The sequence below is a fragment of the Sarcophilus harrisii genome, chromosome 4, assembly GCF_902635505.1.
Source record: "Sarcophilus harrisii chromosome 4, mSarHar1.11, whole genome shotgun sequence".
NCBI classification, from domain to species: Eukaryota; Metazoa; Chordata; class Mammalia; order Dasyuromorphia; family Dasyuridae; genus Sarcophilus; species Sarcophilus harrisii.
This window is the reverse complement of record NC_045429.1, coordinates 89,727,719-89,754,666: the sequence shown is the minus strand read 5'-3', so window position 1 is coordinate 89,754,666 and position 26,948 is coordinate 89,727,719. Positions and strand designations below refer to the sequence as shown.

General features: G+C 33.1%; 1 protein-coding gene across 1 annotated transcript in view; it reads right to left on the bottom strand.

The window, feature by feature from the left end:
* The window catches only part of CRB1 (crumbs cell polarity complex component 1), a 263,746-nt gene that overhangs the window by 136,560 nt on the left and 100,238 nt on the right, over positions 1–26,948 (bottom strand). The window contains exon 2 of the mRNA XM_031937087.1: positions 1,342–1,923. Within this exon, the coding sequence (XP_031792947.1) occupies positions 1,342–1,923 (582 nt within the window). The remainder of the gene's footprint in view (positions 1–1,341; positions 1,924–26,948) is intronic.

Genomic DNA, 26,948 nt, shown 5'->3' with positions numbered 1-26,948 from the left:
AAAAAAAAGTTTACCCAGCTCAGCTATATCAGAATACTTAAGAGAAGAGCCTATCATAGTCAGATAGTCAAAGCTATGTTTTCTATTGGTATCCATGAAGTATCAAGGAAACTAGAGGAAGGCCATAATCATGTTGGGCATACTTTTTGTGAAAAAATTTTCCAGAATGAGAGGTAAAGAATTATTATCTGCATCAATGGACAGATATCTACTTTAAGGAGGTCACAAAATTAATAATTCTGTCTTTTCCTCTGACTTTATAACCCCTAATCCTGTTCTTTGTCCTCACTATGATCATCACTCAGTCCATTCCTCAATTCTTTCTCAAACCATCAAACCTGCACTGGCCATACCTTCCATTCTATATCTCAATCCTTTAAGGAAGCTGTTCATCTCTGCACCAAATTCTATATTCAAGTCCCTTGTTTCCATTTCCTATCACTAATTATGCCTTGGATTGCCTCTACCATCTACTGTTTTTGTTCTTGCTGATGTGCTGAACAAAGCTAGATAAAACCATAAAACCATATTACTTGTATTCATTATGAATTTGTTATGTAATTTAAACTGGGTCATTGCAGTGAAACAATCCTTTTATACTTCTTAAAAGTATACTTATATTTTATACTTTATACCTTATAATAAAGGTATTATGCTTTATAATACCTTTTAATATGTCACCATCCCATTCACCATAAGAGCTATGCTAAACCTTTACATCCTCTTTGGTTTTTAAAGGCCTTCACAACCTTCATCCTTCCTACTTTCTCAATTGTCTTATAATTTATCCCTCTCCACATACTCTATAATCCAGTAATATTGCCCTGCTTGTTATTTCTCTTACATAACACTCCACCTCCAGATTCAGTGCCTGCCATACTCTTCTCCCTTTACCTGTAGATCTCTTGCTATCCTTTTCTTCCATAAAGATTCAGTTTAAATTTCATCTTTCTCATTACCCCTTCCCCTTTCCTCTGACATTACCTCCCATCTGCATTGTATCTATCTGGTTGTCCTCTGTTTTAAAATATGACCTCCTGTGAATAGAGACTGTATTTGTGTCTGTCTTTGGCACATAGAAAGCACACAATAAATGTTTGTTGATTAAGAGAAAGAAGTATCAAAAGATTAATATACAACATAGAAATGGAAAATAAAAATACTTACCATTCAACAGTATTCAATTTGGTAACCCAAAAGCTCATTTCCATGTAGTAACTAATTCTAACTGAAAATTTGATCAACTTTATCATTAAAGAATAAATGGTTAGGACATAAATTATTATCCTCATTACTTTCTATATCCATAGTGAAAAATATCTTAGATGCAATGAAACTTACCAATAAATTCTGGTGGACACTCACAGATGTACCTCCCAACTCTGTTGTGACATTTAGCCCCATTTTTGCAGGGTTCTGAAACACATTCATCTACTTCTCGTTCACAATATCGTCCTTGATATCCAGGGACACAGTAACAGGAATAACCATTGATTCCATCCTGGCACACAGCTCCATTGCGACAAGGGTTGGAACCACACTCATTGAAATCAGTCTCACAGTGTTTTCCAATAAACCCATCGGCACAGTCACAGAAAGGGCCAGAGGTGCCATGGTGGCAAATACCTCCATGTCTGCAAAAGCCTGGGACACAAGACCTAAAAGTGATTTCACAGGTTTTCCCACCATATCCTGGTGGACAACGGCAGAGAAAGCCAGGTTCAGTATCCAGGTCAAAACAAATTCCATTTCGTTTACAAGGCTTGGAAGAACATGAAATTAACTTTTTAATGCAATCTTCTCCCATGTTTTCAGTTGTGCCGGAACAACGGCAAGTATTGTCCTTACCAACATTATCACATGTAGAATTGGTTAGACAAGGATCTGAGAGGCATCCAGTGTCATTTCCAATGCAAAAGGATTCTGCAAGGGAAAAAAAAAACACAAAATGATAGGTAAATATTCAGATACTTGAGAAAAGCATAAAAAAATTCTCGTAAAACTGCATATAAGCTAATAAGTACTTTAGATTTAGAAATTCATAAGCTAAATTAATTTGGTAAATCAAAATTTCCTAATAAAAATTATCTTGAGAAATTCTTACCTTTCTGCTAATTTTCTTTGATATAAGAACAACTGAACTATGAAATAACCATATTATTTGAGTACATAGAACTGGTTTAATGATAATATAAGCTTAAGATTTTGAAATTCACATTCTTTTATGGCAGATTAAGATGGGATGGTAAGTTTAAATTGGGGCAGAAACAAAATTTGTGGTTCTCAAAATATATTTCTTTGCTCAAAATATATCTGGTCACTTCTAACTCGATTATCTAATTGAAAATGAAATTGATGTTTAATTTACTGATATGAAATTTGACTAATATTCTAGGCTCACCACTTTTTAATGTTATCTGCATGAGTCATTATTATTGTGGAGGCTCTGTGTGCCATAGTGTATAGAGAGCTGGATCTGCAATCAGGAATATTTAGGTTCAACTTCTGCCTCAAACACTTTCTAGCTTTATAACCCTTGGCAAATCTTTCTCCATTCCATTCCATCTTTTACTCTGAGATTAGCACTATGTCGGGTACTTATCACTAGTAAGCATAGTAAGTATTTAATTAACATTTATTGACTGACATCTTAAATTCTGTTTAAATTTCTTCATTTGTAAAATGTGGAAGTTGGACTTGATGGTTCTTTTAATCTCTAAATCTATAATCCTATAAACTATGGGTAAATCATTTAAGTTTTCATTATTCTCAGGAAACTGCTGAAGACTTTAAGTTACAATCCATAGGCATATATATCATTATCATTATCATTACTAACATTGTTAATCCTACTCCAAACCAAAAATCCCTAATAGATAGGATAAAAAAAAACCTAATTTTCATCAATTTTCATTTAGAACCATGCTCCTTAATACTGACTGTTACTCAGTTTTGTTTTTAGACTGAAAGGAAAAGTATTTTTTATTAATTTGGCATTTGTATGATTTTCTGAAAGGGCTCCATTTGATCACATTAAGATTTTTGGGAACTGTAGCATTCCTAACACAAGGCTCCAGCAATGAGTTTTATTCACTGGGGGAAAATAATCCTTGATTTGCAATTTGACAAAAAAGGCAGAAGGCCTAGGAGACAAAGTTCCAAATATGGATTTGGAAATTTCAGGGTTTGACTCCTCCTTGATAAGAGATGTGTAACCCCAGGCAAGTCCCTTAACCTCACTAACCTTCAACTATATAATCTATTTCCAAAAATGAGAACAGTAATAATATCCACTTCACACAAGACTGTTGCTCAGTTAAATAAAAACCTTTAAATTCTAGATCTATAAATTTTACATGATCTATTAATGGATACCTTTTAATGGCTTCTCAATATTTATCATGGATTAGTCATTTAAAAAAAAGGAACATTTAAAATTTCAAAAAAGGAAACAAGAAAGAACTAAGGGTAGAAATACTGTCTAAAATATTTACATCAATATTTAAAGTGCTTATGTTCCGGTTGAAAATACATAGCTAAATATATCAGAGTAATGCTATTTTCCATTGCAAATTATAAGGTTTTGTTTGTTTTTCCTCTAAATACTATCAGATGTTATTTGAACCATAAAAAAATACTGCAGAATTTTCCATATATTTGAACTGAGAGCTTCACCTAATTTAGTAACCACTTTTTGGTATGACAATTGGAAATTCTTAAGCTGCTGCTTTCCAAGCCCATAGAAAACCTTTAGGCCTGTAAAGAAAATTTCCATTAAGCAATAGACAGAAAATGATATGTACTTTAATTGTATAATGGAAAGGAAAAATGGATCTTTCCTCCCAAAAAACTGCATCTATGTTACCAAAAAAAAAAAAAAAAAAAAAAAAAACAAACAAAAAAAAAAACTGAAGTTTTAATCTAACCAAAAAGAGGAATTTTAAAGAAGTATGATTTCTTCTCTTCCCCTTAATGGTAATTCTTTGACCTGAATTACCCAAATAACTGGACCTAACTTGCCACAAATATCTCTTTGCCTATGGAAAAATAATGTCAGATTGAGTCTTAACTGTGTCAACTAAAATCTTTAAAATGGAGTATCAGAGGAAGATTTGATGCCTCCATAATGATGATAAAACCTCAGAAGTCTGGCAGCATGATTTCTACTGTCCCGTCAATGGGCAGCAAAAAGTGGTCAAAAGAAAAAATTAATCTGAAATGTATTAATGATTTTTAAGCACCTACTATGGCAAAGTACTGTGATATGTGATAGATATCAAAAGATACCCACTAAGCCATTCCTTCTCTCACTGAGTCATTTTACTGGAGGTACAGAGAATAACTAGCACAAGGAAAATTGAGGCAGTAGAGAATATTTAACAAGGGTCAGGATTGCATTAGAGAAGCCTTCATGGAGGAGGTAACTAACATTTGAGCTGAGTTTTGAAAGCAGATATGAATTCTGAAAGGTAGAGATGGGGTGGGGAGTAGGGCTAGTATTCTAGGCATGGACTGAGTGAATACATAAAGGCAGGAATATGAAATAATAAATTCAGAAACCAGCTCTTTCCATTGTGAATATAAATATGGTCTTAAAGAAACCTGAACAAACAATATCTAAAAACTTAAAGGAAAGAAATTAGTTTAAATAGGCATGTGTCTAAAAGGTTAAAAATCCCAGTGATTGTATTCAAGGGTATGATGGACCCAGTTCATACCAGTTTGGGAGAAGCTATTGTTAAGTTTTCAGTGGGAGTATTTACTCCTCTAAAATATGCAAAGCTACAAATGTGGGCTTGATTTATTGTTTTGTTGATTGTTTAGCCGTAAGGTCACAGAGAAAATGTGAATAATGCAGATTCATTTAAAAGCATGTCAAAAAGTACTTTGGGGATGGGGGATAGTTGTTAAACCTTTACTAGCACATCCTGATGATAGCCAAGGAATTTCTTCTATGTCACTGGACACACACACACACACACACACACACACATACAAAATAGTGAAGATGGCTGTTACTCTTTTACCATACTTTTTTAATTTACTACCCTATTTTCTGAACCTATGCTTTTAGTCTTAAATTATGGTAGTAATATTCTCCAGGAAAATAATAATATGATCTCAACTCATACATCTTTAAGAACATATGCATATTTTTTGATTTCCTTCACAGGCTAATTGTACACTATTTCAAAGTCTGATTCTTTTTGTACAGCAAAATAACTGTATGGACATGTATACATATATTGTATTTAACTTATACTTTAACATATTTAACATGTATTGATCAATACATCCATCTGGAGGAAGGAGGGAAAAGTTGGAACAAAAGGTTTTGCAATTATCAGTGCTGAAAAATTACCCATGCATATATTTTGTAAATAAAAAGCTATAACGAAAAAAAATTCCTCCTCAAAAAAAAGAATATATGCATAAAATGTTTTCAGATATAAACAAAAATCATAGTACTTTTGTGATAATTGACATTTATATAGTGCTTTAAAATCTGCACTTTTAAAATATTATTTCATTTGCAGCTCATATTTGTTCTGACTTAAATATTATCACCAATTAACAGATGAGAAAAATGAAACTTGTAGAGATTAAATAACTTATCTATAATGACAGCTGGGAAATATAAAAAATAGAATTTTAACTTAGCTCTTCCTTCAAGTGAACCTCCAAATCTAACCCTCTTTCCATTAATCTGAAATACCCAGTCTTTTCTTAAGAATGTTGTTTATAGTGGATTCAAAAAGTTTGTTCAAATTCCAGTTTTTATTAATAAGTAAAGAATGTATTTAGTGCCTGCTATGTGCCAACCACTGTTATAGGTGAAATTTTTGCACTAGAAATGCAAATATAAAAATCAATCCTTAGCCTCAAGAAATTTTCATATATAATGTGTACACTGACTACATGTATATATATATATATATATATATATATATATATATATATATACACATAATATATACAACGACTACCTGTATGGCTTTTGGCAAGACACTAAACTTGCCATAGCTTCAATTTTCTCATCTGTACAATAGGATTTGACTTGTTCCAACCAATGAACTTGGATTTCTTCCAATTCTAAAGGTTACAATTAAATTAAAATAAAATATTTGGATAATTTCTTATTTGGCTGCTCAATTACCTCAGTGAAAAACTGTTCTGTACATGCAAATTCATCATATTATTGTAATTCTGTTATTTCTATTCCCTTCTAGGAATAAACACAGAGTGGATCTCTATCCACTTGGCCTTGGAGACACTAATTCCTGGGTTCAAGTTTTACCTCTCTCACTGACATATCCTAGCTGTATGGGTATGTGTATGTTCCAGGAAACTGTCTAAGAGAATAATTTAGTCAGTCAGTCAAAAAGCTTTAATTTATTAAGTGCTGACTTTGTGCCAGATATCGTGCTATGTAGTAGAGATACAAAGAAAGGAAAATAACATGGTCTTTATTCTCAAGGTGCTCACATTGGAAAGGGGGGAAGAATATGCAAACAACTAGTTACAAATGAATGGTCTACATAGATGAAATCACAGTTCCCAATTAAAACCTCTCCCTCAAAATCAAAGAAATCTAAAGGCAGTTGATGATACTGCTTTTCATTAAAATAATTAAAAAAAAAAAGAAAGGTCCATAATCAAAAATATTTTGGGGGTAAATACAGTAAGTGGAGACTTTTCTTCTTGTGATATTGGGTACTGTGACAAGACATTCCTTTTATGTGAATTATAAGAAACAATTAAAAATCTCTCCCTTATGTTTATTTTCATATAAAAAATTTTCAGAAAAGGTAGCATCTTTTTCCTGGAATGATACCTATTGATGTGTTAAGGATAGATTATTGGGTATGCATGAGATAGAAAAGGCCTGTCAGAACAATGTCCAGAGTAAGCTCATAATCATCAGCTATAGAACCACTGTAAGCCAGAGAAAGATTTTGTCTATCACTTACAAAGTAACTAATGCCAATAGATTCCAAAGAAGGATGATATGTAAGTCAATTTCCCCCTCTGTGGATCACTCGTATTCCAGTTATCTCAGCTACATTGCATTACACTTCCTAATTGCTATCGATTCCTCAATTCTGTCAGTAGGCCATACACTCTGAAATACTTTTTCCAGCTCTGATTGTGACTATCCATACTGTTTTGCTCAGTCCCTCTTGTGGACAAAATTATGTATTTTCAAGATGTGATTGGGATGAGTGAGATATGAGAAAGAGACCTGGGTTAAATAGTCATGGACTTTCATAACCTGAAAATGAACTAACCGGATAGTCACAGACAATGCTATTTTTAACAATTAAAAAAATGGACCATCATATCATTCCCTGGAGGCTTAGGGCTAAACTCTCCAGATAGTTATTATTAATGATATTAATGGTTTAAAAAAAAGTAAATGCTTTTGACTCTGCCAAAAATACAAATCCAGGTCTTGAAAAAGTCGTTTAAAAATTCTAACTGGTATTCATTTACCAGGGAAATCACAATGGAGTGTTTTAGTTCAGGCTCTCACTTGTGAATCACATATGTAGTTGTAAATTTTAATAGAATGTGAAGTCTATTTGAGACTTTCAGACCAATTTAGTTTTCTACTGAATTACTTGCTTGCAGTAAAGTTTGCCATCTACTGGTCATTTTAAATATTTCTAGAGGATCAAAATAAGTCATGTAACATAGTACTGCTAAAATTTGACAAGGTAGTTTTTGATTATAAATAGGTTATTCTGTTTGATTTGGAATGAAGATTACTTGGTAGACATAATAAATCCTGGATATACAAGATGAAGTAAGTAATATAAGTAATGTAAAATGACTTTATTTTTGTAATAGTTTTCAACTAAAGAGAAAAAGAGAATAGGAAACAAAGCCAATTTAGGGATTCAGATTATGTACAAGATTTCAGAGGGTGCTTAATCACTGTATTCAGATGTAATTATAAATAACATCTTTACATAATTGATATTTTACTCATTTTAAAAAATCATTTTGACTATCTGGTGCCGAATATGTATTGTTGGTTGAATAATTGTCAAAGATAACAATTATTTATCCTCTAATATATTCAGATCTGTTACCTATCTCTTTTCTGATAAAACTAGTAAATGGACATTTGAGGCTATAGGGACTAATCTACCCTTATTATATAGTCTCTTCCTTGAATTTATTGTCTCCCTTATTCTTTCCATATATTTCTATTGCCATCTGAAGGACCAACCAATCTTGCTGATTTCTAAATCCTAAATGAGATAGGATCAATACAAAAATTTGAAATAAACAAAAGTCAGTCCTTTAATCAGCATAAGCAAAAAACAAATACTAAAATGATATTATTTTCTTGCCCTTTAAAAAGGAATTTAAAAAATATTACTGATTTTAACCAGACTAAATAATTTTCAATTTTCTTATTGTTGTCATCTTTCCTTTTTTGAAGAGAAATAATGGCATCACAGAGTGATATATTGATTCAAATATTAATTGGATTTAAGTGAGGAAGTGTTTCACTAAGTCCACTGGCAAGACAAAACTCAGAATCAGCAGCAATTTCCCAAGATGCAATAGTTTGATATTGGTGTCTTTGAGGTCTGGCCAATTTCTAAGAGCTCCACAGCATCAATTTAGCTACCTCCACGACAGCTGGAACAAATTGTCCTCATTTACCCAATCCATTGGAGGGAGTCTTCACTTACTTGGGATAGACATCCCCCTAACTCACCAATGGGTTTGAGATCTTTTGATTACTCTCAGTTTAGCCTAGACAATTTGCTGAAACAGTTTTACTAAGGCTACTGTACATGCTACAGTTTCTTGGAGCCACATATGAAAGTTGAGTGACAGGTGGACACCAAAGGTGAATAAGTAGCCCTTAAAAGGACTCAGTAAGCCCTCAAACCAAATGTGTGGTTTTCTTTCAATACTCCAGAATGAAGCCAGAAGACTTCTAGAAAGAAACTAAAACTAAGTTAAAGATAATTAGCAAGTGCTTCCTAGAAAAGTTTTTTTTTTCTTTAAGTCTTGTTGCAGTTGGTTTTATCATGAATTCAAAGCAAACAAAAGATTATCTCATGGGGTACTGTTATCTTGCCTTATAAAGTTCATGATGTTCACAAGGAAACATTTCTATAAAGGGAATCACATTGTTAAGTGTCATTGTGGAAAATAAAAATGGAGAGAATTTTTTTTTAAAGTCTTGAAAATAGTATTGAAGTCAGGTCAACATGTACTTTGATATCTAGTCATTTAAATTTGAAGATAGGAACAGGAGTATGTGCTGGAATATGTGGTTTGATATTGAGAAATGAAAGACACCAAATGTTTGTAGATTATTTTTAAGTCTTACCTCTGGAAATCATGAAATTTTCTTCAAGAAAACAGAAAGTAAGGGGCAGCTACATGACACAGTGGATAGAGCATTGGTCCTAAAATAAGGAAAACCTGAATTCAAACCCAGACTCAGACATTTAATATTTCTTAGCTATGTGACCCTGGGCAATTCTCTTAATCCCAATTACCTTGGAAAAATAAATTTTAAAATAATTTTAAAAAAGAAAACCGAAAGTACCTAATGTGAGAAACAATATCTCTCTCTCCCTCCCTTCCTCCCTTTCTTCTTCCTTCCTTCTGTCTCTGTCTTTCTGTCTCTCTGTCTTGCTGTCTCTCTGTCTCTCTCTTTCTCTCTGTCTCTCTCTTTCTCTGTCTCTGTCTCTCTCTCTCTCTCTCACACACACACACACACACAACACACACACACACACACACACACACACACAAAATCAAAGTGACTCTCTTAATAGAGAGAGGAAATGACTTGATTACGGGTTTAGGAGTATTGCATAATCAACTAGATATAATCAGATTATTAATAGGTTGAAGCAATGATCAAAATCAGCAACAGATTAAAATAAAAGATAAAATAAGAAAGTATTGTTTTCAATTAAAACAGTTCCAACCAAATTTACTTAAACAAGATGTTCACACTAAAAAATAGAAAGTGAATAAAGAAAACATGTTGTTTCTGATTACTACCATTTTACTAGAAAATTTTAACCAATAAGAAACAGCTGCTACAAACAGAAGGCCAAAAAGCAAACCCCAAACCTCTCAAAAAAACAGGCCAGGAATTTCTGCAGACAAGAAAACATTTAAATCCTTTGCCAAGGAAGGAAATATGGCAACCAAGAGTAATACTGCTTTAGATTATAAATCCATTAGTAAAGCGGTACAGAAGAAAATGGCAGAAGATTATGAGCAATATCACTTTGCAAAAACACAGAAAAGTAATTTTGGGAAAAAATATGAAAATAGCTTAGTAAGGGATTTGGCTTGGTAATCATACCAAGAGAGCACCATCTCCAGTCATCCTCATCTATATGTTGCCATTGGATCCAGATGGCTCTGAAGAGAAAGTGAGGTTGGTGACTTCGCACAGCCCTCCCTCACTTAAATCCATTCACTCTCATGTCATGGCATCATTTCCTGATGTCATGATCCTTTTCAAGAAAGAAGGAAAAACAACAACCTCTTTGAATGGGAACTGCCCCACTGGGGATCCAACTGGAACTGGACAATTGGAAATGTAACTCGTTTTCTTTTCTTTCAGTATCTTTTCTTTTCTCTTTCCTTCTCCTCTTCTCTTTTCTTCTTTCTCTTCCCTTCTCTCTGCCCACATAGTGATGGATTTTAATCATTGCCCCAGCTCTAGCCCACTTCAGGCCAAACTTGTCCTAGCCCAAACCCCACAGAAATCATTAATCATTCACTGAAAAGCAAGTCAGCATGCTCTGCAACCAAACCATCTGATATAGACATACCAGAGAAATAGCTGATAAGAGAGTAGTCCCAATAGGATGCAGAACAGGACATTACTCTCAAAATACAGAAGGCACTTTCCCCTTTGTGGCACTGCACACTTGGTTTGCCTTGCTGTCCTTGGGTGAACTTTTGTTAGTTATAATATTATTACCATATATAAATACCACATATACCCACGTGAGCTTTTATGTATGCATTCCGGCTAATCACATGTGCAGTTCCACCAAGGCTTTAGGACTTTCCTAATAAACTCCTCATGTAACCTCAAATTTTACATATTTTGTGATGTAATCTGCACCATTTACTTTATAAAATCCTCATCTGGTTTTGCTGGGTTGCTGACTCCTTCAGGGAGCTTGATTTGCCCACTAAATTCTTAAATCTCAATAAAAATCTTTACTTGATTTGGAGATAGCTTGAGGCCTGAATGTTTTTAGACACACTTGAATTACTTGCCTAGACCCTAACACTAGGAGAACATACCTTTACTTGCAAATACTCTGCCCAAAGTAATACAAATTTTCATCTTTGAAATATCAAAAGATACCTTGGATTTATGAGCTAGGATCATTTCTTAAACCCAAATCACTCTGGATCTCATGAATTGGCCAACAACAGGTCCCAGGCTAAATCTTTCTTGGTCATTGTTCAGTCTCAGATTGGCTCCCAGTGAATTGAAATAGCAATTGTTTCTGTTTTGATAAGAAACCCTAAGGGTCTTCCCCTTCCAGATTAGTTTTTTTTTTTTTTGACTAGATAAAAGAGACAATTTTCTGCTTCATTTTTTACCTAGCCTTAATCACTGATTGGGCATTCTCTTAGTCAAATTAAGACTTGTTAAAGATCTTAGCTTAAAAAGGTCAACTTCTCTTACTGCATTCAGGGCCATCTCCAAATATCCCAACCTATATCTTGCCACTGGATCCAGATGAGAAAGTGAAGTTGGTGACTTTACATAGTCTTCCCACACATAAATCCAATTCATTGGAATATCATGGCATCACTTTCCTGATGTCATGGTCTTTTGTTTTTTTAATTTTTTTCCAAAGCAATGGGGTTAAGTGACTTTTTCACAAAGCTAGTAAGTGTTAAGTGTTAAGTGTGTGAGGCTGCGTATGAACTCCGATGTTCTTGACTTCAGGGTCAATGCTCTAGCCACTGTACCATTTTGCCCCAGCCATGGTACTCTTTGAGAATGAAGGACAAACAATGACAAAACATACCAATAGCATTTATAAGTAAAATCATAAGTATAACAAAAAGTAAAATATTACATTTTTCTTTTTCAACCAAATCCATTTCCATTGTCACCTATTCTTATCAAGTAACAATAGAATCTCCACAATTAGTCACTGACTTTATCTGTTATGTGAAGAAATGGCAATAGGATTAATAAAGATGAAGACAGAATAAAGAGCTAGATAAGATTAAATAAAAATAGGAGAAATCTAAAAAATATTGAATTTTCAAGGCACTCATAGATTTATTTTACAATATTTCAGAGAGAGGAAAATTCTCAGAGAATATCATACATAGTATCAAAAAAAACTAACCAAGACTAACTCTACCTAAACACATTGTTTTGTTCATCTCTACAAAATCTTTGGGAAAATATCAAAATTTCCTTGATGAAAGCACGAGAAGGGAACAGGCAAGCTTTCACAGATGATTTCCACAGCAAACCACATCTTAAAAGTTTCAGAGAAGGTCAGTGAGTTTAAAAATTGCATAAAGGTCAATGAAAATTCTATTTATCTATTAGAAAACCGTTGGTAAGCTTTAAGAGTACCATTTTAGTAGTGTAATAAGATTAAAAGCCAGATTGCAAAAGACTGAGAGAAAAGTCGATGGTGAAGAAGTAGAAAACTTTTTTCTAAGATATTAGCAGTAGAATGAAGGATATTTTGAAGAAATTCCACAATAAAAGGAAGGAGTGACTATGAGGAATGACATTCAAATCTAGTCTCAGAAGTAGGTAAGACCTTGCAAAACTCACAAGATAGATATATTTTCTTCATAAAAGAACAAAATACAAAAGAACCAAGGCATATTTTTGCAAGGCCACCAATTATCCTTAGAAAGAAGAAAGCTAAAGACATTAGGAGTCAAAAAATACCAATTTAGAACAGTTGATGTGAATGGCTGAGGTTGACTAAAGTGAGGTGCCTTTTAAAGATCATTATCATTCAGGTTTCCAACTACAATCAAAGATGATATTCATCATATAGTTAAAAGGCTGGAATCAGTTGTAGACTATCCACAAGCCCTGGGACCTCTCTAAAGTACTTCCATTAAATGTGATCACTGTGAATAAGACTTCTAGTCACTTCCATATTGGGAAAAAACCATCAGAGGTGCTGTGTGCGTGTGCCAGTTAATTAGACGGTGTCTTTGGGGTCTCTTTTAGATGGTGAGATGTTGCACAGGTTCCTATTTGTACATCACATTGTGCTGATTACATTATAGCAACAACAGTATTTCTGGGTACTTGAAATCCCAGATGTCTCCATCCTTAAACCCAAATGCTAGATTTTCCTTGAGGCAGTCATCCAGCATAACAGGGGTGTGTGTGTGTGTGTGTGTGTGTGTGTGTGTGTGTGTGTGTGTGTGATGAGTAATGGAGTTCTAGGAACTTCTCAAAATGTGGGGTTATTTTCTAGTCCTAAGCATTCTGAGTAATACTCCTATTGCCTAACAAAATTATACCTGCTACATACAGACTCAACAATAGGTTTTCATTCTTCATTTGTTTTTCCTGTGTATATTGTTGAGTGAATTTCTTTTGAGTGATCATTGATCTCAGGAAGAGTCTAATTGTATTCTGTGACATAACACCATCAGCACAATGTCATCTCCAACATAGGAACCTCTGGGAGACCTCATCATCGATAGAGAACCCCTCATTCAGTGTGAACATCAGTGGTAAACCCATTTGGCTAACAGATCTTTATGTTGTATTCTTTACTTGATATTGATAATCAGAGAGGTGTTGAACAGTTGCTGTTTGGTTATAGGATTCATTTATGAGAGAAACATGGGTAATGCCTTCCTCAAAGAAAGTCTTTCAGAATGCATTTTGCTCACCAAGTCAATTTTTTTAATGAACAATAAACAAAAGACATTGATACTTTTAATCTGTACCTTTCAGTCATTTGCATAATGATATGGAGTTGCTTGCTATAAAAAATGTGAAAACCTGCTTTTATTACATTTTTATCAATAATATCTCAAAATATGTGTAGCTCTTTATCATTAAGATGTTATAAAGGCAACAAAGCTGGCATATAGATCGTATTGCTAATATTCTACTAGCCTAAGACACTAATTATATAATTTTAGGAAACTCACTCAACTTATGTCTGCTTTAGTTTCTCATCTGAAAAATGGAGATAAAGTGCAACTAGGTATCATGATAGATAGAGCACTGGGCCTAGAATCTAAAAGACCAGAGTTCAAATCTGGACTCAGACACTTATTAGGTGTATGATCCTGGGTAAGTCACTTAACCTAGTCTGCTTCAGTTTTCTCATCTGTAAAATGAGCTGAAAAAGGAAATTTCAGGCTTCTCTAATGTCTTTGCCAAGAAAACCCCAAATGGGATCTTAGAGAGTCGAACATGACTGAAAAAACCAAACAACAATATCACATGTTTGTTATGAGGGCAAAATGACATAACATTTGAAAAGTGTTTTCAAAACCTTAAAGTCCTATATAAATGCTAGCTGTAATTAAATCATGCATGTCAAGAATCATGCTATCATAGGTCCTGAAATAGAAGGTGCCTTGTACCTGATGCAACCTTCTCATTTTAAGATTGAAGAAACTGAATTGTAAGGAGGTTAGGTAACTTGCTGAAAGTCATATGGATCATAAGAGTCAACAATGTAATATGAATCCAGGCTCTATTTCAAAATTATATTTGGAAGATAAAGAGAAAAGGCTATCTTTCATCTTGCAACACATAAGCTATATTTTTCATTGGTTTTTTAAAAGAGAGATTCACAAGAACCCTCCTTTGCTTTTCATTCATAAAGTAGAATTTAAATATAATTTTGATATGTAATATACTAGATGTACTCTACTAATTTCCATGTATATATGCCTACTAGGCATAGACCACTAATATAAACTCAAATAGAAATGGGTTCCACTAAGCCATACATAAGGATTCCTGTGAGACACATTAGCTTTAAAATATAATGATATCTATAGTATATTGTATTATGTTAAACTCCTTAAGAGCAGTGTCCATGTTTGTATTTTTATATTTCTTACAGTGGAGTTTCAAACACATGGTTCATAGGCCACAATAATGTTCACAAAATTTCCTAATGCTACCAAATCATATTAAAATGTAATTGGGAGATGTTTAACAAAATAAATAAAAAATACAATAAAACATAAGTAGTATGATATTTTAAAACAACTCAGTTCCCTCAGAGGCAGCCCTCTAGGCTTTGAATCATTACTATATTCAGAAGACTACTCACTGTAATAAGTTTTTCCTATGTTGAGTTGATTGCTGCCTTTCAGGAGCAAAAGAAATTTAAACCTTGTTCCACATGAAAACCTTTCAAATATTTGACTTTTACCTACCAAAAGTTTACTGTTGCCTTCACTCATTGTGAAAAAAGCATTAAAGAATGCATATTAGAAAGATATTTTTTTAATCAAACTTCAATCACTGGAGATTTTATTGTGGAACAAAATAGTATTCCTTTGACCTTAAATTCATGGATTGGACTCTTTCAACTTATTGATCATGTTCTAGGAGCATTTAATTGGCAATTGTATGGTCTAAAACTGTTTGATTTGCAAACTGTCCTTACATTTCACTAGTACCTTGACCTTACTGAAACAACTCTTAGTCAATAAATCTCGTCAATCTGATCTGAAATAAATTTGAGTCTTTTCACATAAAAAGCTCATCTATTTTTAAACTAATCAATAGATACAGATTTGGCATCTATGATGAAGATATGGTAGTTAAAAAAAAGAATTGGATTAACTAACTTCCCTTTAGATAATAAAAAGTACTTTTAAAAGATGCTTCCCATTAAATTGTCAGATATTTGAATAAGTATCCCATATACATTTGTAATTTTAAAAAAAGCAACAAAGCTAGTGGCATTAGGCAAATTTTAAAAGAGATCTGGCAAATCACACTATTGAAATATATTGGATATTTACAAGAATATAAATTTAAAGAAATAGCCTAGCTTTTCAATGACATTTTTGGCCTATGACCAAGAGATCATAAAAAGATTATTTTGACAAATTCCAGTAGCCAAGTTAGATAGGATGAAATGCTTAATCAAAAAATTTGAGAGCTGGAAGGGTACATATAGATCATAATCATTTGTTAAGACATCTATCTAGTCTGAGGTTCAGTGTCTTGCTAACAAACAAGATTGAATTATATCATACACACAAAAGACTTAGAATCCCTGGAGTAGATGATTTTTAATTGCTATTTCAAGACCATATTCTATTATCCAATTATTCCAGTACAATTCCTATTTTTTCTGCCAGAGGATGAATCTAAGACTAAGAGAAATAATGTATTTTTGAGATAAAGTACCACAACCCACTTAAGTAAGCTGCCATGAACTTAAATACCCTCTCTTCCAAGAGGTACGTGTCACAGCAATTTAAGGTTACTGATAAAACTTTTCTTACAAAGCATTCAAAGTATTTCCCAATAATTAAACTTAACAATAGTTCAAATTCTACTCATTCTCTAAGATGTATACAGCACAGAATCTTAGTACTAAAAGGGACTTCAGTAACCAAATTAATCCAACTCAGACCTAAAAAATGTTTTAATGTTAACAGCAATATACAATAAATACAAATCTAGCTTTTGATTCAAGGCATGAATGAAAATGAATGAATGAAAAACCCCTCTCTCACAAGGCAGCCTTTTCAACTTCTATCTCCAATTGTTAAGAAGGTTTTCATTGTATTAAGGCTAAATTTACCTATTCACTCCTTCTATCCTTTCATTTTATCCTGAATTTCATGCAAATTCATACTCTGTAGTAGTATTATACCATTTAGCACCTAATTGTATATTATAGTAAGGTAAAGCTACTAGTGAAATTTAAGGACAAACAATATGAAAAATATCTTTTAACTGATTTATTAGTTTTGTTTTCCCTACCTAATTGCAAGCTCTAAAGAAAGATCATGTCTTTATGCTTATACTATATTCCTATAATAGCTAGTTCAATATTGAGCAGATAATATATTTGTGCTTATTTGATTAATTAATAATAGTTTGGGTAATAATAAATAATTGAGTCATATAACAAATATTTATTGTTCTGCACACAAGTCTAAGGAAATACAAAAGTTAGATATGATAGTCACTTCCTTCATGAAGTTTGCAGTCTGAGAGTATCATTAGGGTACCAGTGGATAGCTATATTATATAATAATGTATGATAAATATAATGGAGAGATATAAAGCAAAATGCTACATGAACTCCAAGGGTAGTTCTTATCATCCTTCTTTTAAAACTGAATGCCTGAGGTAGATTGATTTTTACATTCTCTTTCAGTAAATTGTAGAAAGAATTTAGGGAGAATCTGTATCAGGTAATATTGTGAATTATAACAATGAATCTAGAGATTGTGTAGCATTGCTACAATAATTACCTGTATCTAATGGAAACTGTATTTTTCTATCTTTCCCAGTGACTAGCACAGTGGTCTTCAACTCTGTTCATGGCAAGAACTTAATGTAGAGAGGTGTATGAAATTTTAGCCTAGAAATTATAAATTGTGGTTAACTTAGAAGGTTCTTTTAAGACAATTTCTCTTTCTCTCTCTCTCTCTCTCTCTCTCTCTCTCTCTCTCTCTCTCTCTCTCTCTCTCTCTCTCTCTAAAACTCCCTGGTGCTGAAGTTCAGCCATTGAAATACCATTGTGTCTCTGGCCAGGATAAGATTTGGAGGATTTATGAATTTGCTGGAACAGTACTTGCTGTCCAAGGTACTTAAAGCTGTGCTGGAGTGTGTTGTGTTTTGGTGCATCGAAACATGTCTGGATCTTTCTGAACAGCACCACAGTGCCTGCTGAGAAGTGGAGTGTCTTGATCTCCTAGGTACCCATTTGTTAAATAGAGCCCCAGAAGACTATGGCAAGTACAAATGTAATGAATTCTGTAGCTTACTTGCTGTGAGTACAGAAACATCAGGGAAATGAGAACACAACAGCATTATTTGGAGGTAAGGTATTGATGGAAAGATAGCTTGTTTTCTGGCATCCTTCTGAGAATTGAAAAAGAAAAATTCAGGTTTGAACTGGAAGGTTGGCTGACTAGAAAAAAGTAGAAGTCTAAAAAAGGTACTTCTATTGAAAAAGTCATGGAAATTTACATTAATAGGATAGATCTTTACATAAATGAATGAGCTACCTCACATACTATGGACAAGTTTCACTCTACCTTAATGTCACTAACTTTTTCTTTTCTCCAAGACTGTGACTGTCTGCACAAACTGAGCTGAAAAAGTAGGAGTAGGAAGAAAGGATTTATGAATGACATTTGATTATTTCCTGATCACTTTAATTATTAATGTTCTACCTTTCCTCAATTGATCATGTATAAATAATATACATGAATTATTATAAAGAAGTTGACTCTGGAAAAAAACCCACCAAGAATAACCTCTGAGAATATGTCTTCCTCATCTCAACAGAGAATTCAAATAGAATGTTGCATATTTTGGCAAATGGGCTTACTATGCTGGTTGTTTGGATCAAGTATTTTCTTTGCTGTGAGAGAGGGCTTGATTCTAGTACGGCATAGGGTAAAGATAATTCTGATATCAACTCAAATCCATCATTATAACTTATTTCCAAAATTATTATGTGTATCTTTATGTATCTTCATGTTATATTCCCCCAGTAGAATATGAGTTCCTTCAGAGCAGTTTTTTATTTTGTTTCTATATCCCTTGCATATTGTGAAAACTTAATAAATATTCCTTGGGCTAGATTGGATTGGGTTGTATATAAGCATAATTTATTTTGACTTAACTGGCCTATTAAGTATTTCAAATCTGGGAGAGGGGATTGAGTGATTTTCCCCTCTGGAATTTCACTGGTTCTTTGATTGAATCCAACCAGTATATTTTTTGCCCTTCTAAAAATCCATCTTTCTTCTGCCAACATTTATCTATCTTTACATCAAAAGACTTTAAATCTGTCCTGGTTAATAACTTGCCTTGCCCTTTATTCTTCAGCTATCATCTATAATATCTCCAGTCTATGGTCTATAAAAGAAAAGGCTTTCTTTCTCCTATTCATTTCTTTCCTATAATAAGACTTTGCTATGGTTTATAAATGACAGCAGTTCCACCAAACTTTCTTTTCAATTTCCTAAGGAATTGTTGTTTGAAATGGTCTCACATTTAATTTAGACTGTACCCCAGAGAGGAGCCAAATTTTGCAATTTGCTGAAAAGCTAAAATATTTTAGGGCCTATTCATTATAACAAAAATATCATAACCATCAAACATTTTGACAAATATATGTCACAATAATGTTATGCTTCACTAAATTAGTTAGGGCATTCTTGTGATCTGCAGAAGGATTTTTTAGTTATGTGATTAGAATATCTAATATTACCTACAGCGTTGATTTACACTAAAAGAGAAACATTGATGAGGCCATTTCAATTTTCTGTGGAACCAGAATAGAAGGAAGCCTTAAAATAAAAATTCTAAGTCAGGGACATTAAAACCTTTTTAGCTGATTAGGTTTCAATAGTCTAATAGAAGCTTCCAAATTATTTTATTTTATATATTAATTTCTAAAAATGATTCTTTTAAATTAGTAGAGCATTATGTTACACATGGCAATTCTGTGGTAGAAAAAGGGTTAAGAGACCCTTAATATTGAATCTGTTTATCTTAGGTCTGTTTCTAAAGCATCCTACCCTGTTGTTATAGAAACCACTTGCTGCTGAAAATCTTGCATTAAGATTATTGCTATAGTAACCAAAAAAAAAAAAAAAAACCAGCCCACAAGGAAGCCAGTCATTCTGAACATTAATTTTCCATCCAAAAAGGAAAAGGAAAAAAGTCAATTTTGCTTCCACATGCTCTTGTCTCAGAAGAAATAAAGAAAAACAAATTAGCAACAAGATTTTCTTAAATAAGGTGGGGAAATGGAGTTGTAAGCCACAGTAAGAAGAGTAAATAAAAGGCATTTTAAAAAAATTCCAAGCCGTTGCTTAGGGCATATTCTTAAATGAAACAGTTTTGATAATCAGATGACCCAAATGGTTATTTAATGAGGTATTTTTCATCTGTCTCTTTGGAAAATGAAGGGTAAGAAAGTATAAATGGCAATAGAATATTAGGGTTTTTTCCTACATACACACACACACACATTCATATATATTTATCTTGGAGATCCTCTTCAGCCTAAGACACTGTAACAGTATTCACTGTTCCAGCTTCAGATTAAAAAATAATCATGCTGAGAATGTGATATATTTCCTTACAACAAATTCAAAAGTTGTTAAGATGGGAGTTATCAAGATTTAATAAAATATACTGTGTAATAACATTCTATGACATACCATTTCATGAATTAAATTGCTATCATAGTGTTGCTGCTATTCTTGTCTCCATTTGAAGAAGTTAAGAGCGACCATGTTATTTATTTGACTCTTGAATTACTATAACATACAAAAACTGCATTTGGGTAGATAGCAGATGTTAAAGAACCAGAGAATTTCTGAGTGAGAAGGAATGTTAGCAGTCATTTAATCCAGTTGTTCTTAACCTAAGGCCAATAAACATCAAAGATAGCTAGATAGCTAGATAGATAATCCTATCAATAAAATTGGTTTTCTTCATAATCTTGGTAATTTTGTTTTATCATTTAAAAACATTCTAAGGAGGAGGCCATAAGGCTGCCTAATATATCCAGGACATACACAAAAAGATAAAGAACTCTAGAATGGGTCTCTACTCACATCATACTCCACTTTTACAGATGACTGAGGTCCTTTTCCATGGTCACAAAGCAAGGTAATGGTAGAAGTAGATGTACGGATCAATTTTCATTATGCTTGGTTCAATAGTTTTTCCATTCTACAAGAGCTGCCTTACTATATGAAGCACAAAAATAAGGGAATCTTTCTCTGTTTCCTTTTCTGGGACTTTTTCTTCTGATTGGTAGCTCTTTCTGGTAGATAATGATTTGTTTTTTCATATTTTAGCACAGAAATTCCATAGTATCACTACACATTTTTTCAATGTAAGATTTTTGTGAATACTACCCCAAAATCAAATATTTTGTTTGCTCTTAAGGTTCTTAAAATAATTCCTTAAAATATCTCAATATCTTATGGATTTCAGTTTTTAAAAAATTAAAAATCTTTGCTTGAACTAATATCTTCCCACCAAATGACATCCTTTTTAATAGCTTAAAATAAGATGTTCTTGAAAATATAAGACTAAAGGAACAATTTATAAAAGCAAGAGAATAATAAATCAATAAGCCCTGTGGATATATTTTCTTTCTTTGCTGAATACTATGCTTTGTTTAAGGTGTAAAAAATTTTTTATTTATTTTTGAGACTCAACATAATGACTCTACCACCTACTGACTTTTCTTTGTTCATTAAACTCTCTCTCTTCAAAAATATTTTATATTTGGCAGCTCTACATACAGGCTTATAAAAATAAATGTGCATGTGTTGAACTAAATATGCTATTTCTTGTTCAGTCTTTTTCAGTTGGGTCTGACTCTTGTTGACCCCATTTAGAGTTTTCTTGTCAAAGATACTGAAGTGGTTTCCCATGTCTTCTCTAACTAATTTTATAGATGTGGAAACTGAGGTAAACAGAGTTAAGTGACTTGTTCAGGGTCACATAGTGTCTAAGTCTGGCTTTGAACTTAGATCTTTCTGATTTCAGGCCCAGTGTTCTATCCACTGCACTACCATGCTGCCTAGATAATGCCATTAGAATTTTTAATTTGGGAAAACATCATAATTGTACATAAAACACATAAAGTGCTGAAAGTACATAAGGTCGAAGATACATTTCTCACTATTTAAAGGCAATGTTTTACTTTGAAGACTCAAAAAGAATAAGTGCTGAACAAAAAGGAACAGAAATAATTTAGTTTTTAAAAATATAATTTTAAGAAAGATCAGAATATTATGGACCTTTTTATTAAATTCTGCTACAGAGCCAGTTACTTCTAAACTTTTTCAAAAAACTAAGCACCACAAGTTCAAAGACAAAACATGTAAATAGAATGAAAAATGAGAAATTATTGGGTAGTAGGATTTATACTGTTTAGTTTAGTAATTCTCAGGAGGTGAAAATTTGTGCAGAAGGGGGTGGAAAGCATAATGAAGAAATAACTCATAGTAGTAAGCAACTTACTCCCCAATATTCTAAAAGGAGACAGTCATATGGTTTGGCTATGAATGTATTTCATACATTAACAAAACATTCTCACTGTTGGAAAATACAGCTGTTCTTGCTGTTTTAATTAAAATTCCTCTCTCCCTAGGAACTCAGGAGACCTAGATGATGGCCTTCAAAAATTGCTAATGCCCAAACATTCATCATGCTTGAAACCAACCTGGTAATGAAATATTTACATAAATAAGACAAAATCTGAAATCTCAATAAAACTAGTTGGAAGATCTACATTGTAGCTTATAGTTATGCAATACGATATATTTTGCAAAGCACTTTTATGTACATAATATCACTTAACCTTCACATTCATGAGAAGCAGGTGGTAGAAGTATTTAGCAGATGAGGACAGTGTCAGAAAGGCAAAGTGATTTAATAACACAGGATTAGAAATATAGAGCTAGAATTTTATCTATATTTATTTTTATCATCTCATAAAACCCATAAAAATTGCCCTCTAAGAGTGCATCAAGTGCAACTCACCCACAACTTCCACTATGTTTTTTAAGCAAACTGAGGCACAGAAAGGTTATTGTACCTGGTCAGGGTCACACGACTAGTAAGTACTGGAGGAAGAATTTTCCAAGGTCTAGGACTAGGGTCTTATCTCCAGATTTCCATACCCACTTTCATGTAGCTACCAAGTGACAAAGTCAATATCTCAACCTAGCTTTTTGCAATTCCTGATTCCTTCCTTTATACCACACTGCCTTCTTAGTCAGAAAACTGGCATAATTCTCCAGGAGGTAGCAAAGAATAGATACAGTCAAAAGTTGCTATCGAAAAAACGTATCAGCCACATGAACACTGCGTTCCCCTGGACTTTAGTGACTCTTTCAGATATGAGTATTTTGGAATTTCTGATATGAGTGACTTGAAGGAACAATAGTTGTTTTCACTTTCTAATCATGTTGTTTAAAAAGAAACAATTTTCATTATTCAAATCACTGCTTGTCTTTTCCAGGCCAACCATCCTGCAGTAATTTATTGCACTGCTAGAAGCAAAGTACACTGAATTTAAGGAACAATTTGAATGCTGCACCTGAAGATTATTTTTAATTAAAGATATTCTGTAGAAAACTCTAACTAAGTGTATTTGACTGTATAAATGTGCTTTTCTCAATTGTCTATGCAATTTCACTTTGGTCTTATCTATGTAAAGCAAACAAACTACACAGAGTAAAAAGTGCACTTATCCATATATATTGTTTTCATATTGGCAAACTGGAAATTTGGAAATTTATGAATGATTGAATCTTTATCTTTTAGGCCTAGAATACTTTTTCTTCAGACTCTCTCCTGTGGCCTTTGTTCTTTTGTTAAGTTTATCTGTACATACGTTATCTTCCACATAAATCTCATTATGGAGCATATGGTGTGATTCTAGGTTCTTGATGGCCATCCCACAAGAATGAAATCACTGGCAGGTTCTTCAATGCTTGAAGAACTTAGAAAACAGGCACAAAAACAAATTTTGTCAGCTTCCTTAGGCTCTAGTCCTAGCCTAAAATCTTGTTACATGGCCTAAAACAGGGGTTTCAAGAGCTCAGTCTACTGACAGCATGTGCTCCCAAACCAGAATAAAATATAATTGGGAATTATTTAACAAAAAAAAAAAAATAAAAATAGAATAGAAAATTGATATCCTTTACATATGATTTCCTAACTCAATATGTACCATAAGAATCTCTAGGTAAGTTTTAATTACCCCTTTCTTCTATGAGTTTGGCACTATATCTAGATTCATGCTTATATGTTTGTGGGGAAGTTGCAAGATTATTGAGTTACAGCAAGACTAATGATTATTATTTCAAAGCATGATTTATAGAAGTACTCAGAGTAGCCACAATGGTTTTATTTATAATTCCTGATATTTCAATGGCTAAAAGAAAAGGGGGGGAGGAGAAAGCTCAATCCCTATTTCACAGGACTTTTTCAAATGGTAATTAATGACAACACACTTGTCTACATTGAGGAACAATGATTTGCCAATTTTGAAATTCGATGTGTCATATGTGTGATGTCTTTGAAGTAGTTATTTTGTCTCTGTAGTTTTTGTTTGAAAATCCATCAAATTAAAAGGACAAGCCAACATGTTACTTTGTGTCCTTGCTACAATCTGGATAGAACTTTTTTTTTTATTTACTGAGATCTAATAAAATAACTCAAAATCTATACACATCTAGTCTCATAATTAGGATTAAATAGTTCAAACTACTCAATCTTCAGCAATTTCTGGTAAAATCTTTACACATCTAAGTGATTCTGAGTGTCTGCTGAAATAATGTTTAGTAAATACAGCAGTAAAAAATCTACCCCAAAAGGGAGACATAGAATTACTGAAATCTAAACCTCATAAACTCCTTTGTACCCATTCAAATACACAAACACAAAGGTTGTGTTCATTCTATTTGTCTTTTTTCATTTCTTATTACTGGACATCTGCAAAGAATAGCATCTTTTTTACATCACTTTAGTTGGTTTTCCTTCCTCTTTAATGAGAAATTGATAAACACTGGAATATGGAATTAAAAATTTTTTCTCACCTATACTTCTAAGCAGTGATCCTGAGGACAGGGAAGATCAAAAGTGTGTACAAAGTATAGTCCATGTCCATTGTGCCTTCAATTTCTTGTGGAAAAGAAGGTAGTTAGAGCTTTTAAAGTTATTTCTGGCAGACATATTCCTGTCTGTGTTAGAAAATACATTTTTAAACCAATATAGTAGAATGGTTAGTTGTCTGTGATTATATATTCACAGTAAATATTTGCATGTATCAGGGGGTTGACTCTTGAACCTTCATTTGTCTAGGACCTTAAGTATGCTTTAGTATTCTAAGAAAAGCAGTTGTTGAGTATTTTAAGATAGCAATTGTTGATTTGCACATGAGAGGGCAGCTGCTCATTATATGTGACTTGTGGAAGAGGAGAGGAAAAGGAAGAGGGAGGGAACAGAAGGGAAAAGGGAAAAGAAGGGAGGATGAGCAGGAGGAAGATAAAAGGAAGAAAAAAGCAAATGGAGGAAGGGAAGAAAGATAAGGAGAAAAGGGAGGGGAAAAGAAAGGGGAAGAACTAAGAGGAGGGGAAGGGAAAAGACAAAAGTAGAGAGGAAAGAGAAAGGGAAGAAGAGGAGAAGAAGAAAGAGAGAGAAGAGTGAAAGGGGGAAGAAAAGTGGAAGAAGAAAAGATAAATGAAAAGGAAGAAGAAAAAGAAAATATTTCTGCATTGTACCTATTATGGCTGAAAGTTGGCAAAAAAAAAAAAAAGAATCTTGCAAAGGTATAGAGTTGGAGAGCCTTTTGTCACTATTAGGATAAGGGTTGCTGCCTTTTCCTTAAAAACACACACACACACACACACACACACACACACACACACACACAATATAATACTCAGCTTAGTATTATCAGTATTATCTATGTCTCAAACAATAAATGACAAATATTTTTAACTTATTCAAAATATTATTAAAATTCCTGTAACTGTATCACAATGTTCCAATCAGAAATTTCCTTGTGAATATATAATATAGGAAATGACAAATTGAGAATCTATAATCATAATCATCATTTCTGATTAAAAAAACAATAAGAGCAATATTTATAATGAAATAAAGAGAAACGGTTACTTCTTGTTTAAATGAATTGATGAACATAATTATGTCCAGCTAAAATTTTTAAAATAAATTTATCATCTTTCATTTATATTTATCATATATGCTATATCACACTAGTCCATTTAAGGTGCTTCATTTAGCTTATGGATAATGAAATTCAAATCCCAGTAGTTTCTGACACTTTTAGAGTCTTCACTAATTTATTTGGGATGACATGTCATTGTCATTAGGTGATAACCCACTCAAATCATAGTTACAGTGGCAAAGAACAGAGGAGTTCTTATCTCCAGGGCCTGATCCCATTCAATAATACATAGCCTATCTGGCTAAAAAGACTGTCTGTAAACTGAATAAGGGATCTCCGTTTTAAAAAATCAATACTGAAGTCACAGAGATGACAAAATATACTTTATTCTGAACCAGTTTATCACTAATCATTATTTATACAATGCCTAAATATTTGTTTTAAAATTTGTTCCATTTCTTTAGGAGCAGCTATTGTAAAAACAGAGTTAAAGCATAATTGACTGCCTTACACTCATTTTAGGAGAGAAGGAAGAGAATGAAGAAAAGAGGGGTAAGAAGGAAGTAAATGGGGAAGGGAAGAAAAAAAGGAAGAAGGGAAGGAGAAGAAAAGAAAGGAGGAGGAGAAGAAAAGAAAGGAGAAGGAGGGGAAAGGGAAGAAGGAGGCAAAAGGGAAAAATATTCAATGAAATAGTCAACCAAAGGTTAATGATAATCCGGAGCAGATGTCTAATGAATTTTTATCCTCATTAGCAAGCTTTTCCTTCATGGAGTCATTCAGATACACAATAAGGTCCTCTATCCAGGCATGTGCCTTAATTCTATATCTCATCTTATCATGAAAGAAATGGTGAGAAAGTCAACCCAGTTCCATTGAAGCAAGTAAATCATCCCATGAACCATCTGCCAATATCAATCACTACAATCACCAGCAATTCACTGTTCCTGTTTTGTAGGGGAAGTACAGAAATTCATGATGGTTCTTTACATGAACCATCTATTGCCATTCTTTTTACTTATTCAAGAT